The 21,135-nt window shown below is 39.6% G+C and overlaps 1 protein-coding gene across 1 annotated transcript in view; it reads right to left on the bottom strand.

Annotated features, from left to right (window-relative positions):
- Window positions 1-21,135, bottom strand: part of LOC310643882 (zinc metalloproteinase-disintegrin-like NaMP) — a gene marked incomplete at its 5' end in the record, with an annotated part of 48,577 nt that overhangs the window by 8,105 nt on the left and 19,337 nt on the right. The window contains 12 exons of the mRNA XM_083368544.1: window positions 118-223; window positions 1,957-2,035; window positions 4,342-4,422; window positions 5,413-5,569; window positions 9,014-9,116; window positions 10,454-10,649; window positions 11,789-11,878; window positions 14,181-14,358; window positions 16,206-16,336; window positions 17,028-17,112; window positions 18,350-18,519; window positions 19,480-19,551. Coding sequence (XP_083224670.1) covers window positions 118-223; window positions 1,957-2,035; window positions 4,342-4,422; window positions 5,413-5,569; window positions 9,014-9,116; window positions 10,454-10,649; window positions 11,789-11,878; window positions 14,181-14,358; window positions 16,206-16,336; window positions 17,028-17,112; window positions 18,350-18,519; window positions 19,480-19,551 — 1,448 coding nt within the window. The remainder of the gene's footprint in view (window positions 1-117; window positions 224-1,956; window positions 2,036-4,341; window positions 4,423-5,412; window positions 5,570-9,013; window positions 9,117-10,453; window positions 10,650-11,788; window positions 11,879-14,180; window positions 14,359-16,205; window positions 16,337-17,027; window positions 17,113-18,349; window positions 18,520-19,479; window positions 19,552-21,135) is intronic.

Genomic DNA, 21,135 nt, shown 5'->3' with positions numbered 1-21,135 from the left:
GTTCATCCTCTCAATTAAGTCAGGAGAACCCACCACTACTGTTTTCTGGCACTCAGCTCGCCTAGTAATTCCCACCCCACCCCCACTTAAAAGAAACCTGGCTGAGAAAATCTTCACCTGTCATTTTGTTTCTTCTTTAAAATGTAGCAGCCGAAGAGAACTGCAAGGATGATGGCCGTGACTACTAAAATTATTACCACAACCACAACAGTGATGATGATATCTAAAGAGATAAAGAGAAAAGGCTATGAAGAGATTTAAAGTTATGTTGATGAAACAAACATAGAGAGAATCAATTGAAAATTATATTGCTCCAAGCTCTGGCATTTCTTAACCATGCAATAAGAGCCCCTGTTGAGAATTGGCTAGAAAGTATTTATTTATTCAATTTAGGTGCCACCCAGCTCAGAATCAACTCTGGACATGAAATTTAACCTAGGAAGACAAGGAATATAAATGTCATTTCATGAATTACTTTAACTAGTGATCATCCTTTAAGACTAACACAGTCTAACCCTACTCCATTACCTTTAGATATGTTGGGACTACAGTTCCCATATTGGTTAATAACTGGTTCAAGGAAGGTCCAACTTACTTCCAAGATAGTCATGTAAATGGATGTATCAGGATAATTAAGAAAGCAAACTATCATCTGTTAAATATACAGTATACTTGGACTTTCACTATTAGGTAGCTTTAAATTAATCATAATCTTGCTATCCATAGTTAAATAAATTGTAAATAGACTTAAACTTATTTTTCCCTTTCTCTCTTAATTTCATGTGCACAGTGAGATTAAAAATAAAATTTCCAATTAAAGTATAGTTTGCTGATAGTTAACGATACCCAGTGCTAGATAATAATACAAAAACTGAGATATCAAATGCTAATTCAAATCTGGATTATTTAACCTATCTAAAATTAAAATAAATCCCCTTTCCCATGCAATTAGTTAGTCCTAAATTAATGTGGATGGTTTCTACTGTATGAACTGAGGCTACGTCATTTAAAGATGATCCTTTATAACTTACAATATGGAATTAATGAAAATTACTTAGGTAATTATGAAAATCAGAAAAAGGAATAATAGGGAATTGGTTTTGGTACAGAAATGACCATTACAATTATTTTTATAATAAAATGGAATAACTCACAAAGGAATTTATCATTTATGGAAAGTTCATAATGACATATCACTAATCTTCATAAAAAATAATAAATAGAAACTTAAAATTTTATGATCAGATGGATTCTCTCCATATATATTTTATCCACAATAAAAAATATTCAGGAGATGGGAGAAGAGGGATATCCATTAGAGCAGGGGTCCCCAACCACCATTCTGTGGGCTGGTACCAGGCCTTGGCTTGTTGGGAACCAGGCCACTCATGTAGTAGGCAAGCACACAAAGCTCCATTTGCACAAGCAGTGGGCTCGTGCACAAAACCATCCCCTCTCCCCACCCCCATTGGCGGCTGCTGCTGCTGGTCCACAGAGCCAGAAAGGTTGAAGAAGGCTACATTAGAGGGATTTATTTATTTGTTTGTTTTGTTTTGATGTCATGGTCATGGTCAAAAATATATATTGGTGGTTATGATGGTAAAATTGAAGCTCCACCCATTTGAATCGATGTGAAAGTGGGCCAAGCTTCAATTACACTCTTGCAGCAACCAATTTCCCTTTTTTAAAACCATACCCTACTTCTGAGCAGCTAAACAGAGTACCATCCATCATTTCCTGCTTTCTTACGAAGACATCATACTGTGGTACATTTTCTATGAAATCTACTGAGAAAAAGAAAGATTTCCAAATTGTCTAGAATTAGCATTTGCAGGTGGAGTACCAAATGTTATTAGGACAATCCACACACAAAAATCTTTTTAGGTCCCCGGAACCTATCTAATTAGGTTCTTGGGAGGGGGGGGTAAAGACAAGTACCCCCCTGTATTAACTCACAATTATTTCCTGTTGGGTCATCACAGTGAGGTGGTGCTGATCCTTCTTTGCACTGGCACTGAAGTTCATGGTCACACACCTAGGATAGCCAAGAGAGCAGTATTAATCTTCGAAACAAATACAAGGAAAAACAAGCAGTCAACATTTCCCTTGCATTTTTATGAAGTCCGAAGAAACTGGAAAGTATTGAAACATAAAACTCATCCAAATTAGGCAGACAAAAGAATGGAAATCCATTTAAAACATCCCACACAGAAAAAGAAATTAAGGGTTTCTACCAAAGCTGTTGGGACTGTTTAGTCTCAAAGGCCATCTAAACAGCCAAGTCACTATTCTTGAATTTGGGGGTCAACTGAGTTATTAGACTAAGTCTAACAACAGCCCAGTGTGGACAAAGTGTTTCTTTTTTGAAATTAGGAGAACTTTGGACAAAGAACTTCTACAGGACAGCAGGATGAAAAGAACGAAATCAAGCTTTGAGATTTCCTGTGATGCTCAAAGCCATCAGGAAAATATTAACTTAGAGCAAATAGACCTCTGTTTACTAGCCTTCCTTCCTTCCTTCCTTCCTTCCTTCCTTCCTTCCTTCCTTCCTTCCTTCCATCCATCCACCCATCCATCCATCTATAGTTTGCTTACTCCCCCATTCCAATCAGACTCTATCAAAGTGTACCAAAATTAAAATAGCCCAATTTATTTATTTATTATTTAAATTTATATACCGCCCTATTCCCGTAGGACTCAGGGTGGTTTACAGGGAAAATTAAAATACATAACATACAAAATTAAAATCAGTTAAAACTATTAATTAAATCACAGTCCCTGAAGTTAAACTAAAACCCAATTGAATTAAATTAAATTAAAACCCCTCAGTCTGGGCCAGACAGCTCGAAGAACCAGGTTTTCAAGTCCCGGCGAAATGAGCGAAGGTCAGGGGCAGTCCTGAGTTCATTGGGAAGTTGGCTCCATAGGGCCGGCGTGCCCACAGAGAACGCCCTTCCCCTGGGAATAACCTGCTGGCATTTCTTAACCGGCAGTAGCCTGAGAAGGCCCTCCCTGTGGGAGTGCACAGGATGATGGGAAGTTGATGCTGGGAAGTTGAATTAACATAAATGTTCCCAATTATGTTAATTCAAAAATGATGAGGTAGAACAATATAATTCAATACAATAAACAAATAATTTTGGTGTTGGTTGGCTCTACCTTTAGTCCTCAAAAACCTTCTGAAAGTGCCAGATCTTTGTGATACCTCAAAGGCCATAAGAGAGGGGACATTCTCATTTGATTTATTGGTATTTGACTATTCCAACTTATGACAGAGGATCATCTCTTTCTAAGTTCTATTAAAATTTACAGAAAAAAACTGCAATATTTTTTTAGCATCAAGGATTCTGGAAAGCACTTTTGGGGGGGTAAATGGGTGGTCTTTATTTGTTTAATAAAAACAGAACAAAGGAAAAAGAGAACAATACCACAGAAAAAAGAAAAGAGTAAAAAGGAAATTATGTAAATTATGCATATACACATACAGTTAAAAGTTTTACCTAATCTATAACAATCATAATAATACTCATTTTCTTTTTAGTATAACAAAAATATTTAGACACAGATGTCAACATCATCATAAGAACATTTACAAATACACTCTAGTGAATTATTTGCAGATGCTTCAAATGTATGCCAATATATAAAAAATAGCATGGCTTATTTTCAGGGAGCAACATCTGCATTGTTCTAGATAGAAAACCCAGACTGATGGACAGTAGGGTGTGATTAAAGGAACCAGTGAAACAAAGAAACCACACTGGAGAAAACCAGAAGAACAAAGAGGAGCAGAGAATACTGTGAAAGAAAAAGTGAAATCGCCAAATATATGTGCTGGATAAGAGTACAGGTAGACCTCAACTTATGATCACAATTCAGCCCAATATTTCTGTTGTTAAGTGAAATGCTTGTTAAATGAGTTTTGCCCTCTATTACAACTTTTCTTTCTTGCCATGGTTGTTAAGTGAATCACTGAAATTGTTAAGTTAGTAACATGGTTAAGTGAATCTGGCTTCCTCGTTGACTTTGTCAGGTGGTCTCAGAAGGGGATCATGTGACCCCTGGGACACAGCAATGGTCATAAACATGAGTCAGTTGCCAAGCGTCTGAAGTCTGATCGCGTGACCACAGGGATGCTACCACAGTCGTAAGTGTGGTAAACGGTCATAAGTCACTCTTTAAAAATCCCAGTGTAGCTTTGAACAGTTACTCAATGAACTGTTCTAAGTCGAGCATTACCTGTAAGCTTTCTATAGGCCAATCCCTAAGCAGAACAGTCTTAAAGCCTACTAAAGAGCAGGGAGAATACTTCAGCCAGAGTACATAATACAAAATACTTACAGAGTGTCCTGTGCATTTGAGTGAACAGTTGGTCGATCTGTAAGCTGCTTCTATCTCAATACACTGCCCGTTGTTGCAGACCTGAAAGTCAAAAAATGAGATTATCCACAGAGTAAGACAGCAGTTTCCTACACAACTAAACTCTGTCAATCTCTAGAACAAAACCAGGATATTCAGTAAACTTATTCCAAGTTCTATATTGTGTAAAAAATACAGGGGGAAGTGATTCCTGATCCTTTAAGATAAGCTTTGGGATTGCTTCGGCACTTCTAAGTGGCTTCATTGAACTGATGTCCTTTAGGTCAGAGGTCCCCAACCTTTTGGGCACCAGGGACCGGTTACATGGAGAGAGGTTTTTCCATGGATCGGAGAGTGCATGGTTTTGTATGTTGCCTGCATCCTGTGGATGGGGCTTTGCTTGTTTGTGCAGACCGGTTGCTAGCATGCTGCAGCCCAGTACTGGTCCACAGGCTGGGGGTTGGGGACCCTTGCTTTAGGTCACAACCAGCTCTGTCCTGATTTTTCTCATCTCTGTTCCATCTTCCCTGTGGAAATATCTACAAGTGAAGAGAAAGGACTGTCTCTTTGACAGTCTGTCCAGAAAGTGCTGCAAGGGAGAAGCATAACACTCTGACAAAGCCAGGCTGAGGAACCCTGCTGGCACGGGGATTAGAATGCAGTACTATGGGCTAACTCTGCCCACAGCCTGGAGTTCAATCCTGATGGGCCTCAAGGTTGACTCAATCTTCCATCCTTCCATGGTCAGTAAGATGAGGAGCCAGATTGTTGGGTGCTATGTGCTGACATTCTAAACTGCCCAGAGAATGCTTGAAGCACTGTGGGGCGATATATAAGTCTAAGTGCTATTGCTATTGATGATTTGTTGTGGTTGTTGTTTGAAGGAAAAACAAAATAATAAAACAAAAACAAGGCTAGATGGATTTTTTTTCCTTTTACATAGATTCACTGTAGTATAGAAAATCTAAACCATCTTTCAGCAAGATCCATTGCGAAATTATTTTTACTGATTACCCCTTACAGCCCACAGATGAGAAGCAATCTTTTACTAACCATTCCTTCTCCACATTTTGTTCCATGATCAACCATTCCAACATCTTTTGCATCTCCTCTCGGAAAGCTGCCTTTGCATGATTCAAATGTCACCAGGCTTCCGGCTGAGGGCATTTTTGAACCACCTATGCAGTATAACTTGCCACATTTTAGATCCCTGAAAAAGAAACAGTCACTTCCTTCTAATTAACAAGAATGGATCCTTTGCTCATTTGCAAAGATCAATCATTCTTGAATTAACCTTATTTTAAATTACACCTGGATGACCTGAAGTTTCCTCAGCCTCAAAATGAACTTGGTTGGATTTAAGAGATAACTAAAAAAAAAGTGAACACGGTGGCTCAGTGGGTTAGGACGCTGAGCTTGTCGATCAGAAGGTCGGCAGTTTGGCGGGTCGAATCCCGAGTGCCACATAACAGAGTGAGTTACTCGTCCCAGCTTCTGCCAACCTAGCAGTTCGAAAGCACGTAAAAATGCAAGTAGAAAAATAGGGACCACTATGGTGGGAAGGTAACAGCGTTCTGTGCGTCTCTGGCATCTAGTCATGCCGGCCACATGACCACGGAGACATCCTCGGACAAGCGCTGGCTCTTCGGCTTTTAAACGGAGATGAGCACCGGCCCCTAGAGTTGGAAACGACCAGCACGCATGTGCAGGGGAACCTTTACCTTTACCTTAAAAAAAATCTCAAGAAGTGTTTTAAAGGTTTTTTGGGGGGGAGGGGAATAGAAAAACAGTTTCTGTATTTCTAACTAGTTCATGTGGTTTCCTTATTTTTGAGGGTGAAAATAGTTTGAGGCAGAATTCTTTTCTTCGGACAGGGCATGTACAGTATCTGTTATCTACCTGGAAAACTTCTAAAGCAGATTCAGAAGGATTAATTTTTTCCAACCTCTAGCCTAACATTCCCATAATTCTCTCATGTGAGTTGAAATCTAAAGGTTGGGGAAGCAGCGTTAAATATTAGAGAGAGAGATTGCCCTGAAAAATGGCCATTATTCCATTTCAAAAATAAGAAAAATAAATAAAAGATTTAAATAAGTACTGCCCTTGTTTTAGTAGGGGGAAAAAAGGGTACAGAGTGTAAACTGTCTAAAAGGCAGGATCCGGTTTACACATGTCACTAAAAGAAACTGTGGCTTATTGTTTGATTTGGATTCAACTTGTGGTGCAGATCTAGCCATTGTGGTTTCTAAATTTAAGGTGTTGGTAATGACTTACAAAGCCCTACATGGCATGGGTCCGGATTACCTACGGCAACAGGGGGGCAGAGGTCGACCCCTAGGACTCTCGCTTGTGGAGTTCCTCAGGGGTCGGTCCTCTCGCCCCTCCTGTTCAACATCTATATGAAACCGCTGGGTGAGATCATTCGTGGTTTTGGAGTTGGGTATCATCAATATGCCGATGATACCCAACTTTTTATTTCAACCCCAAACCACCCCAGTGATGCCCTCGCTGTGATGTCCCGTTGCCTGGAGGCGGTTCGGGTCTGGATGGGGAGGAACAGACTTCAACTCAACCCTGACAAGACTGAGTGGCTGTACATTCCGGCATCCCGGGACATTCAAAATGTTCCACCTCTTTCTATGGGGGGTGAGCTCTTACCCCCCGTGGATAGGGCTCGCAACCTGGGTGTCCTCCTAGATTCACGGCTCACCCTGGAAGATCATATAGTGGCCGTGACTAGGGGGGCTTTCGCCCAGGTTCGCCTGGTGCGCCAGTTGCGACCCTATCTGAACCGGGATGCCCTGTGTACGGTCACTCATGCGCTTGTGACCTCTCGCCTTGACTACTGTAATGCTCTCTACATGGGGCTTCCCTTGAAGACCACTCGGAGGCTCCAACTGGTACAGAATGCGGCCGCGAGAGTTGTCTTGAGAGTTTCCCGGTACTCCCATGTTACACCTTTGCTCCGCGAGCTGCATTGGTTACCAGTTGTCTTTCGGGTGAGGTTCAAGGTTCTGGTTACGATCTTTAAGTCCTTACATGGCATGGGTCCGGGATACCTCAGGGACCACCTGCTGCCGGCATCAACTCCCCTCCGCCCTGTGCGTTCCCACAGAGAGGGCCTCCTCAGGGTGCCGCCAGTCAAGGAATGCCGACTGGTGGCCCCCAGGGGGAGGGCCTTCTCTGTGGGCGCTCCGGCATTATGGAACCAACTACCGGTGGAGCTCCGGATGGCATCAGACCTCCGAACTTTCTGTCGAGGCCTGAAGACCCACCTATTTGAAATGGCTGGTCTGGCCTGACGGGGGATTATGGGTTTTAATTTGTCGTTTTAGATTTGTATTACTGTTTTTAACTGGGCATGGGTTTAATCTTTTTTAATTTTTGTATTGTCTTTTTTATATATGCCCTGTGAACCGCCCTGAGTCCCTACCAAGGAGAAGGGCGGTATACAAATTAAATAAAACTAAACTAAACTAAACACCTGCGGACGCCGTCAACTTCCCTCCGTCCAGTGCGCTCCCACAGAGGGCCTCCTCAGGGTGCCTCCGATCAAAGAATGCCGATTGGTGGCCCCCAGGGGGAGGGCATTCTCTGTGGGTGCGCCAGACCTGTGGAACCGCTTGCCGGTTGAGCTCCGGATGGCCCCCGACCTTCGCTCCTTCCGGCACGATCTAAAAATGTATTTATTTGAGCAATCTGACCTGGTCTGATGGGTTAGGGTTGGGGTTTTAATATGTTTTTAATTATTGTTTTAAATTTTAAATTTGGGCATTATATTTAATTGTTTTTTAACTTTTGTATTCTGTTTTTTATATTTATTGCCCTGTATACCGCCCTGAGTCCTTCGGGAGAAGGGCGGTATAAAAATATAATAAATAAATAAATAAATAAATAAATAAATAAATAAATAAATAAATAAATAAATAAATAAATAAATAAATAAAAAATGGTTTATAACTAAATGCAATTCCTAAACTCAGCCAACCAGGACTTATTCAATAAGATTGAAACAAACTACTGTTGTCTCTCTGGGTGGTGTCAGCCCAGAGAGAAAGGTTGATTGTGCAGTAGTCCATGACTTATGACAACAGCTGAGACCAGAATTTCCATTGCTAAACAAAGCAGTTGTTAAGTGAGTTAAACTCAATTTTATAACCTTTCTGCCATGGTTGATAAGTGAATCACAGAGTTGTCATGCAAACCCAACTTTCCCCATTGACTTTGCTTATTGGAAGCTGGCTGGGAAGACGGAAAATGGTGATCATGTGACCTCAGCACACTGCAAGCCTCATAAATACATGTTGGTTACCTGAGTTTTGATCACATGACTATAGGGATGCTAGGACCGGTTGTAAGTCACTTTCAGTGTTACAACTGTGATTGATTGCAAGTTGAGGACTTCCTGCCCTTTGTCACACAATCTTTCAAAGGGCACTTTCTCGTGGTCTCCTTTTATACCCCACTTTTGCTCCATCTTGTAACCCAAGATGGAAAACACAGGAAAAATAAGCCATTCAGAAATTGACTCATATTTCTGTTGTTTCAGTGAAATGATAGAATCAGGTTCCCACAGATGTGGACCTGAAAATATTTCTTATATTACCTTTACAGGATATCACCATCACAGCAGGAAATAATTTAGACTGCTTACTTTGGTTTACATGGAATATATGTGCCACTTGCTTTTCTGCAGTGGCCGTAATAAACCCCTTTCTCGTTGATTGTAAAACAGGAATCTGCAGCCACTTTTCCACCTATAAGAGGGAGTGAGGAAGAAACACAAACACCTGAGTGTGTAACATGCCAGCAGGATAAAGAATGGCTTAAGACATCTCAGAGGAGTTCCAAATAATTTAGTTAATGTTCGCTTATTTATGACCCAATATTTTGTAAGCCATCCCTTATCTAATCCTCATTATGCATGAAGTATTCACTATCTCATACAATACTACAACCAGTTTTGGTCAACGTGATAGAAGAAAGTTGCTGAAACCCTAGAAAGAGTGCAGAGAAGAGCAACAAAGATGATCACGGGTCTGGAGGCTAAATTGTACAATAAATGGCTACGGGAACTATGAAGAATTAGGGGTGACATGATAGCAATCTTTCAATATTTGAGGGGCTGTCATAGAGGGCAAGACAAAGAGAGAAGCAACCCAGAATTAAGGACAGTGAGACGTGAGAAGAATTAATCATGGAACAGCTTGCCTCCAAAGGTTTGTGGGCGCTCAATCACTAGAGGATTTCAAGAAGAGATTGGACAACCACTTGCCCAGAATCACAAAAAGAGACTACAAAACCTCCAAGGTCCCTTCCAACTTTGTTCTATGAGCGAGTGACAAGAATCACATCCCTCAACCCCTGTTTATTTAAGTATTATGCCATATGTAAAGAAAATTTTAATCTCAGGGTTCGAATATTCTTAGCAGACAATCCCATTTTCAATCTCCATTATCTCTGATTGAGAACAGTGAAAAGAGATGGGTCAGTCAGTGACCCTAATTAACTTATAGAAGAACAAAACTAGATGGATAAAACTCTAAACATATGACAGGTTCTTGATGTTATTGTTTGTGATTCTCCGGTAGTATTGGCTTGTTTCATAATACCAGTTGATTTCACACAAGGAATATTGGAGAATAGTTTTCAGCTGTTGCTATAATATAGAAAATAATCTATCTATGGTGTGCATGCACAGAGAGAGAGAGACAGGCAGAGACAGAGACAGACACAGACAGAGACAGAGACAGACACAGACAGAGAGAGATCTTTGTGCAATTTGGAAATGCATCCTTCCCAAAGGCAGTCTTTTTCAGATTTCTGGTCTACAATTGCTATCATCTTTAACCATTGGCCAGGTTCTCCAAGGATGTTTGGAGCTTTAAACCAAAAGATCTGGAGGGCTGGGCTCTAAAGCCACCAAAGAAAGAATTTCATCTTGAAAAATTATTCCATTTGCACAAAGCACAAATAGAACAGAAATGAAATGATGATTTACTATGGATAAAAAAGAAAAAATACCTTTGATTAATGCAATGACTGTCTTAGTCTTTTATAATACCACAATTGTGAAACCCTAAGGTTGACTTACCTGGCCCCCAGAGATCAATACATTGGTTTGCCAAGGTGGGACACTTCCCCATGTAGCAGTAACCTTGGTTATTTTGGCATGGGTGTCCATTCACACGGAAGCGATCCAAAGGACACTGAGCAGACTGGCCAGTGCACAGTTCGGGCAAGTCACAGTCATGTTTTGCTACCCGACACACTGCTCCTGCTTTCTTAAGCTGTGGGTGAGAATGAAAAATATTCCCAGCTATCACTCTTTAAGAGCAGAGATCAAAGAGCCAAACCATGATTCACAACACATTTCACAGCCTCCACGACATAAGGATTACCAAGCGAGGCATGTGATGGGGAAAAAAAATGTGCCCGCTTTCTGTTGCTGTGAGTCTTGGCTTGTGATGGAAGTATGGAAATATCAAGATGTTTTGGATCCCTCTGTTGAAAATGTTCATTACAGAGTCAACTGTACAGAAGGAACAAAGAACTTGTGCTACTAAAATAACTGAATTTAGAGTTTTGGGGAGTAGTCGGAGAACTTACTGGTGGGAAAGAAAGTAATTTGATTTCTAGAGGTTTTCTGCACCCCAAAAGTCTCAGAGAAAAAAAAATAAGTGCCAAAAATGGTCCTTAGTAATGTCATAGCATTATCAGATGGTCAGTTAGAATTAAAAAAAAAAACCAGGAACCAGGCATCAAACATTGTATGTATGTATGTATGTATGTATGTATGTATGTATGTATGTATTTATTTATTTATTTATTTATTTATTTATTTATTTATTTATTTAGCAAACTGCCCATCTCTGTCAAAGAAAGACCCTAAAAATTAAAATATCAAATACTACATACAAATTAAAATGCTAGAGTTCAAATTTTAAAATTAAAAACCTTTAAAAATTATAAAAATATTTAAGGAGGCAAAAATAATTAAACCCTGTTCAGTTAGTTGATAAAGGAATAAGGGAAAAATTTCATACCACCAATCAACACCATGCCTGCATGCTCCTTTGGGCTCCCCCCACAACGCTGCAGTACTGTGTTTCAACCCCTTTTTGGAGTTAAACTCTTTTAAATTGGGTTTCCATGCAAACTCAGTCAAAGAAATATATATATATTATTTTCACAGAAGTGAATCCAAATGAAACAGCAGGTATACTTTAGACTGAGACAAGGCTGAAATGTTGTTAAATTGTCCTCCCTATGGGTATGTTCATAAGGATTCAATAAACTGGAAGAAGGGATGGGAATAGGGTTAAAAGGTTTTTGATCACAATAAGCAGCAGGAAATATCACATTTTCATGTGACTAGGAAGGAGCAGGGTAAAATCTCTCCTGGTGTTAAAAAATAAACAAGACTTACCTGGCATTCCTCGCAACATTCCCCATGTCCACACTTTGCCCCAGGTTTCAGTTTACAGGTTGTAGCATCGCAGCACTCATTTTTACATTCCTGAAAACCAAACATATCAAACGACATTCTGAGCTTTTCTGCTGGTCTCTTTTAACTGGTCTCTTTTGAAGAGGAGAACTACCAAATAAACTGATATTCTGCTCCCTCTTATGGATTCATGCTACCACATGAATGTGACCATCTGAGCGTTTGTTATTACAAACAGATGAAGGCATATCTAAAAGAAACATTATCTGATATTTCTGGTGTGAAAAGAATAAAACAAATAAAAAACATCCTCATCTCCTAATTGTGAAGGTCACATAGCCTGCAGCCTCTTGCTTAATCTGAGGAATTTTCTACTCGTGATTTTCTACTCAGCTACTTCGAGAAGAAGCAGCAACCATGAATATTAACACTACCTGCATTGTAAGGTTACAATAATTGAATCTTTCAAGCCTGAAAAGTACATTTCTCCCCTCTCATCTTTATAGTCCAAGAAAATAGGTGGGAGGTGTCCCTCTTGAGATGTTTGCCATGCCCCATTGCTTCTACAGGCTAAGCTACTTCTTATCTAATGACTACCTAGTCTGTTCGCCCTCCTTGGGTCTCTCAAGGACATTGTCACAGACCATTACACAATTACTATTGATTCCATTTAACAATCTAAGGAGAACATTTTACTAAATTATTGTTGGTGTGTAAAATTACTAGATCTTTTAGTCCAGGGGTGTCAAACTTAATTTTATTGAGGGCCGCATCAGCATTGCAGTTGCCCTCAGAGGGCCGGGTGGGTGTGGCCAGTGTGGGCGTGGCCTACTGGGTGGGCATGGCTAGAGTGCATATGGCCTACTGGGTGGGCGTGGCCAGCTCTACATCATTGGCATCAAGGGTGCCTATGGGGGCCTGGGCAGGAGTGGGACCGATCTGGGGGTCTCTGGCAGGAGGAGGGTCTCTGGGCCAGGGCCAAGGCAGTGGGGGCCGTTCCCTCACTGTTTCCAGGATGGCTTTGCGGGCCACATGAAACCACTTCGCGGGCTGGATCCAGCCCCCGGGCCTTGTGTTTGACATGTCTGTTTTAGTCCAACCCACTGCCTAAGGAGGAGACCCTGTGCCATTCCAGACAAATGGCTGTCTAATCTTTTCTAAAGAACCTCCAGTGATGGAGCACCCACAACTTCTAAACACAAATCACTGCACTGATTAATTGTTCACATGGTCAGGAAATTCTAGGTTGGATCTCTATTTGATAAGTTTCCATCCATTACTTCTTGTCTTGCCCTCAAGTGCTTTGGAGAATAGTTGTTCCCCTTTTCTTTGTGACAGCCTCTTAAATATTGTAGGAACACTATCATGTCACCCTAGTCCTTCTCTTCCTTAGACTAGACATATCCAGCTCCTACAACTGTTCATCATATGTTTTAGCCTCTTGACCTCTTATCATCTTTGTTGCTCTTTTCTGCACACTTTCTAGAGTCTCAGCACATTTTTTGCATTGTGCTGATCAGAACTGGATGCAGTATTCCAAGTATGGTGTTACCATGCCAGTATATAGTGGTACTAATACCTCACATGATCTTGATACTATTCCTCTGTTAATGCAGCATAGGACTGCATTGGTTTTTTTGGCACCTGCAGCACAGTGCTGGCTAATACTTAGGTGGTTGTCCATTAGGACTCCTAGATCCTTCTCAAAGTTATTGCTGTTGAGACAGGTACCTTGCCCAAGTGTAAACCTTACTTTTTGTGCCACTGAACTACATTTTGTTGGGTAGGATCCAGGTCTGTCTAGATCCTTCTAGTTCTTGAGCCTATCTTCTAAACTGTTGGCTATTCCTTGTCATTTGCAAATCTAATGAGTTTCTCTTCTATCTCCTCATCTAGATCATTTATAAAGATGTTGAAGAGTACCTGGCCTAAACAGAACATTGAGATACCCCAGTTAGGACTACATGTTGAAAGCAGAGATTGAAGATCACATTCTGGGAGGAAGCAGCTCAAGAAAATAGTGGAGACAAATAATGTGGCCATGTTAATAAAGTAATGTGTCCATGTCAACAAAGTAGGGGTTTTCAATAGTGAAGGATTTTCTTGGAGTGATAAATCATCCATTTTTAAAAATGTGTTGTCTTGCTAAAATGTAAGCAGGATATCAGTTCTCCATTCCTCTACAAGTGATTTCCCAAATCCAAGAAACCACTGCATGCATGCATGCATGTTCATAAAGGACAGAAACCTATGTCATTCACAAACTAACCTGTTGGATGGCTCATACTAGCTAGAAAAACAGATGATTTTGCAAGGCTTCCTATTTTTGAGAAACTTCGTGGAAACATCATTGTTAATAATTAAAAAAGCATACCTTTGGAGAGCCACAGTCACATTCTTCTCCCTCCTCCACAAAGTCATTCCCACAAACTGGAGGTGTAAGTATATCTTTTTTCAAGGGTCTGTTGATAATGCATTGTGGGGTTTCACTCATGATATACTTCTCATAATCCTGGAAACTACAAGAACTGAACTCCCGGGGAGGTTTGTAGCTGTAAAAGTGAACCAATATAAGATCATGACATCATCCATATTTGGACCAGGAACAGAATTCATTGCAAAAACATGTAAGATAGAAAAAAATGGCTAATGAACAAATGGAGTGATTTTTCTTTAAAGCTAACAACTCTTTGTACCCCTTGATCTTACTCCCAGATTATGCCCCCTTAGTTTTAATTCCACTGGGTTTTTTTTTTAACAAAATGAATTTGCAATAAGAACTCCATGTGTTGTTAGTTGCTTAAGCAACCTCTTGTGTTTGAGTGGGCTGCCTTTCATTTTCGTTTTTAGTCAGCCTCTCTGGGGGACCCTGGAAATAATACAGTGATGTTGCTGATGTGATAAAGAAGAGGGAGCATTAATATAACTGAAGGGAAAACAGTGGGATCTTCACCCTCTTTTTCTTTTCGGAGAAAAAAGGCTTGTACTTTTTATAACATGTGAATCTTTTAAGGCAAAGGGAGCATTAATATACTTATTGGACTTCTTTTGTTGAAAAGGTCATAACATCAGCAACTTGCCACTAGGTTCTGAAAGTGCATACTGAAAGGGATGCAAAGATGGAAGTCCTCCCAAGCACCTTCCTATTACAAATCATTAGGAATATTGCAAATCATTAGGAATATAATCATGGGCCCTCAAGGAAGAGGGTGAAAGCAAGAACACAAAGATCATCTGCTGGTATCCATTAAAGAGGCCGCATGGCCTTCTCTCAAGGTCAAAGTTGCACCAGACCCATTAGGTGGAGCTTATTGAGCAAAGTTGTTCTCTAAACAAGTCCTTCCGCACAAAATACCAGAAAGTGGTTTTGAAGTATTAAAAAGTAATCATGACGCACAGAAATCCTTCCGTAAGGACAGGAAAGGTTACATAGCATTGCCAATACTTCCTGAACTCATTGCCATTGCATCAAATATGAGGCCACAAAGTCCTAGGGCTTTGACAGAAGAAACCAGAAATTTGACAATAGGTGGCATGTTCACTGAGACAACAGAAATCTTACACAAAAGGTAATTGGATGTTTTGCAATATAGACCATTCCTGAAAACTCTTCTCTCCTCTCCTCTCCTCTCCTCTCCACTCCACTCCACTCCACTCTGTTCCATTCCATTCCCCCTTTTCCTTTCCCTTTTTCTTTTCCTTCTTGGTGAAGTAGAGCCTAAACAAGGACTAGGAATAAAATACAGGTTTTCCTCAATGTACGACCACAATTGGGATCAGAATTTCCACTGGTAAACAAGGCAGTTTTTAAGTGAACCACACTGTCATTAAGAAATCAGGATTCCTCCGCTGACTTATCAGAAGACAGCTGGGAAGGTCAGGAAATGGTAATCACAGGAACCCAGGATGCTGCAACCATCATAAATGCAGGCTGGTTGCCATGCCCCCAAATTTTGATCAGGTCACTGAGAGGAGGCTGCAATGGTTGCTGGTGCAGTCGTGAGTCACTTTTTTCAGTGCCATTGTAACTTCAAATGGTTGCTAAACAAATTGTTGCAAGTTGGTTATTACCTGCTGATTTCAGCAGGCTGCAATATATGACAGAGATGTAACCTATCTTCTACCTTGATGAAGGGGCAAGGTATAAAAACCCCAAGGATGCTAATTTATCTTTTTCTTCCTGCTGCTGCCTGGTTCAGAATAACTTTTTCCCCATTCTGCTTCCCACTTTAGGAAAGTCTTTAAAGTCTAGCTTGGTTTCCTCTTTTATCCATCGTAGATATTAATATTTGGTTTCTTGGGCTATGCTTCCTATGCTATTTCTTTACACTATTGTTAATTGCAACTGTTTGAAAATAGCTTGATTTGAAAGACATTAAAAGTTTTCCTGAGCCCTTACCTTTGCTGGGCAATCATAATGCATGATTCATCCTTGCAAATACAGAAATCTTTGTCATGATTCATGCCAAAATTATGACCCATCTCGTGGGCCATTGTTGCCCCAATAGCAATGGGGTTATTGCTATGATCCTGAAAACAAGAGAACACTTTGTCTATTGTTAATCCGCCAAGCAACCAAAAGTGAATTCAATTATTACTAGCACTGAGCTGAAACCTTTGCTCCAGCACTTTCTAATGAAAAATCAAAGAGTTAGAAAAAGGAAATAAGAATTTGCAGAGCTGAGATAGGATTTCCTGCAAAAAGTAGCTTCTTTCTTTAAAGCAGCAAGGTGTACCAAAAGTTTTCCTTTTAGTAGCTTAGAGATGAAACTTTCCTCCATCGTTATCTCACTGGAGCACAAAGCTGCCTTTTATTATTTATTATTTTTAATTAATTAAAAGAATTAGTTATTTGTCCATGTTAAAAAATGAGATGTAAATAGAAAGCTAGCTTCAAAGAGAGTGGAGGCAGTAAGAACCTTTCTCCAGACTGGGCTACTTATAGGCAACAGATTTTTTTTAAATTGGTTTTTAACATGGAAAAGTACTAAGAAAGTATATTGTTTATCTGAAACCTTAAGCTAAAGGATTACATCAGGTAGTCCCCAATTTACGAACTTGAGCCTGGCAATTACAGTTTGGAGATGTCAAATTCATAAGTAAAGATGGAGGAAAACGATGTGGATCAAATGTAAGTATAGTCTTTATTGGTAATAAAGCTATTCCCGCGTTAAGTGTTTTCACTGACCACAAACAAGTAACAGGTAGCTTTTCTACTAACCTGAACAACTCCTGAAGAAAACGAAGAACTGCACATGGTACCAACAAAAGCCAGTCCTACGGTTGCTCCACTGAAGTTAATACCCCTATAAGAAAGAAGAAGGGGGGGGTAAAGATTTGTAGAAGACAGGAGCGCTCTCTGTAGCCTTGGGGCATACGTAACCCCTTAGGCTTTTTGCAAACCCCCAATCCCATCCTCAGTTCCTTCCAGTTTTCAGGGTGTTAGAATTCATTTTAGACTCTACTCACACAAGCCATTTAACTAAGCAGGCCTGTTAAACGTATTCAGGATGCATTTCCACTACATACTAAGCTTGGCTGGTGTTAGCCTTCATTAAGATGGGGAGACAGTTTAGCATGTTGTGTGAATCCAGCCCATGTACTGTAAAAACCCCAAATTTCAGATTTCTTTAATAATTTGATTTCTCCTATCAGTTTAGCCATGGTGTTATTAAAGACTAGGTGAGCTGAGGAACAAATCAAATCAACATCTGTGGGGAAAATAAAATGGAATTTTTCTATTTTTTATACTCTCCCTTTTTACTTTCATATGCCTTCCATCTAGCCTCTAATATATTTTATAAGACCCATTCGTTATGCACATATCCTGTAGGATTGCTCACAACACAATTGTTGCTGGTCCAACATATAAAAGATATAATCCGATAAATTTGGCAATTTTTCACTTATAAAATTGTATGACAATATATAGGCTGAACTCACACTGCCTCTATAACCAGATCGCCTTAAGATCTAGATCAGCGTTTCCCAACCTTAGGAACTTGAAGATGCGTGGACTTCAACTCCCAGAATTCCCCAGCCAGCATAGCTGGCTGGGGAATTCTGGGAGTTGAAGTCCACGCATCTTCAAGTTCCTAAGGTTGGGAAACGCTGATCTAGATGACAGATTTATACAACCTGCTAAACACGTGTTACTCAAGATTAGTTATTTTATTATTTTACTTGATCCTTGTTTATCTGTTGTATAATGCCAGTGTTCATTTATTTGGTGCAGACTAGGAATCAAATCATCATTTAATCAGATTAAAAATGCATGTGTTAAGTATAGCCAAACCATAATAGAATAGGAGTTTCAATTTTAAATCCAGGTGAAATGAAACCAAACTTTGACCTGCAATCATTCAAGGACTTCTCAAAACCAGCTCTCATCTACAAAAAAAATGGTTGGCTTTGATCCAGAAACATAGTTCATGCATGGTTTAAAGAATGCAGCATAGACTGGAGGTTCTGTGCAAGTACTAACCTTCCCCAAATCCTCCACTCCCGACCACCCCCATTCCCTTTCCCCATGATGAGACATACGTGAGCAACTGAGCATTATCATTCCTTTTGCGCTTCAGCAAAATTGATTCTCTCCATGTTGAAAACTGGTTCAAAGTGACACCTGCTGATGGGTTGACCTCAATCTTATCTTCATCAGACCAAATTTCTAAGCCAATCAATGCTATGTAAACATTCAAAGGTTTGTAAACCTGTGTGGTGGACACGGCATCAATCAGAAACTCAAACCTTGAGAAACATTTCAAGACTAAAAGGCAACTGACATTGGTCTCTACGGGCAGGTGAAATGGAATAGATTTTGGGATCAATAGAAGAAAATCTCTATAATAAGGACTTGAATTGTGGGGTCCTTTGTGCTCTCTGAACTTGGTGGTTTGCTTGCAGATGTTTATGCAGGTAACAAAATGTCTGCAAGGAAACCACCAAGCTCAGCCAGCACCAAGGATTCTACACGGGGAATAAGAATAATTTATTAAGCAGGAAAAAGAAATGCTAAAAAAGAACCAGATGGTTATTCTCTTTCATCAAGAACAGAAGAGGAGGAGAACTAAAGGGAGATTTCACCCACTGATGTTCCTGTTATCTGATTCTAAGCCATCATCAACAGGGAAGAAAGTCAACCAGGCTAATAGGACAGAAGCAGTACGATATGAGTGGGATCTCCTCCTAAGTGCCACAATCCAAATCAAACTGGGTTCCTCTTTCCTGCCTTCTTCTCAGGAATCATGTTTATAATCAGTCGAGTTTGGAATAGGCTTACTCGGTCCATTTCTTTCTAATCTCCAAGTTCAAAAGATTAACCACAGCCCTGAAAGAATCCAGCTACAGAGATGTGGCACTGATTGAATTCTTGCAACAGTTTTAGACTTGTATCCTCCCAACACAGTGCCTGTATTCATATAACATGCTTATTCACCTAGTTACTGAACCAGCCCATTTTCTTAGATGTGCTTGCATGCTGGATCACAAGCTTACCAAATGATCCAGCTTTGCTGCACTTGAAGCCACAAAAGCTAGCATTCTTGTAGAAGTCCATTTCCTAGGTCTTGTTACCTGACTAATTTTGTTGTATAAACACAGTGAAAATCTGGGTTGGGGGAGGGAGAGGTTTAAATCTAAAAAGCGAATTAACTTTTGCCAAGTCCTCTTACCATATTTATGTAATTGACTATATCAAATATTTTCATCTTTACAGCAGTGATGTTGCGGCTGTACTTCCTGAACTACAGAAAAGACAAAAAGGTTAAGAAGAGACCATAATTTTAGAATGGAGGGATTGAAGGAAAGTCAGAGAAAGAATATGTCAGGGAAAGAGAGAGACTTTTTAAAACACACACACACACATTGCAATTGTTGATTCAGACAAAAATAACAATTCTATATCTAAGCACTCCAATGAATTCTTTTGTGCTGATTTTTATAGCCCTACCTTTGAATCTACATTAATATATTAAGAGTATTCATTTCTCAGCATCACTATTGGCCTTTCCTCTTGGTTGGAGAAAATTTGAAAACCTTCCCTAAAGTGGACACTACATTTCCTTGTTCAGAGAAGTGAGAGACACGCATTCCTCACTACAAACTGAATTTAAATACTACCAGCCCTAGATCAATTTCCCTGAAAAGAATTTGCATAAGATGTTCCCTTTTGCAATAGTATTAAAAGGGGAAACTCAGACTGGTATCTGAGAATTTACTGAGTTCATAAACATAGTTTTATTTTACTGGGGGGGGGGGGGGGAATGTGCATATATTCAGAGACTTCAAATACCACCAAGAGTTATTTTACTGCAAATGCTGCATTGCTACAAATGAGGTTGGCTAAGTCAAATGTGGATCTTACTTGTCTATTAGCCAGAGGTTAGTTTTTATTCGAGCTACTGGTGGTAGACTTAATTTGAGTGATAGTAGGAACATTAACAGTGTATAATTTTGACTTCTTGAATCAATTTATTTACTAAAATTTGGTTATAAATTGAAATTCATACATGCACAGACACATATAACAAGGAAATCAATTTCAAATGCATACAGTATGCCCATAAAAATAAAGTGAAATATTATATTCAACTGTATAATTATTAAAAACAATAAGAATTGTATTTCCTTAGTATGTGAACATGTCTTTTACCGGAAGAAGATAGGATGTATTGGATGGTGTAATGTTGGATTGAGGAAGCTTATATGTACCACTGAATTAGTAACTGACCCAGTCAACACATTGTCTATTACTTGATTGTAAAAATAGAAAATTAATAAAATATTTGTTAAAAAAAATAAATTAAGTAAAATATTTTCTGTTAGGGAAACTTATTTTCAAAAATTATATCAAGCAAAAGTATAAATGAAAAAAATATTCTGGGAGGAATGGATGCAAAAGCATCAATTACTATTTCAGTACAATTAAAAACCAACTTGAATGTAAAAGTTTTGAAATAAATGAGAGAATAGGAGAAAGCAATACATCCAGATAGGCTACCCACCAATTTAAAATTCTCCTCATGAATTTTGCTCTGGATTTTGGAAAACTAGATTGCCCAGGTAGAAGAGAGATATGATTCTCTTTGTCTCTTTTCTCTACTTAAAAACTTTATTTATGTTCTCCATGTTAACTAACTTCAGCTTCCTGTTCTTGGCATTTCTAGATAAACTATCATTAAAATTTAGATAAGGTCCAGGAACAGCTTAGTACAAATCAGAGAATAATTATATTTCAAATGTGCCTTAACTTTGTAAATAGGAGCTGGGTCCAATCACACACACACACACACACACACACACACACACACACACACACACACACACAT

Source organism: Vipera ursinii, assembly GCF_947247035.1.
Source record: "Vipera ursinii genome assembly, chromosome: 8".
NCBI lineage: Eukaryota > Metazoa > Chordata > Lepidosauria > Squamata > Viperidae > Vipera > Vipera ursinii.
This window is presented reverse-complemented; position numbering and strand designations above follow the sequence as displayed.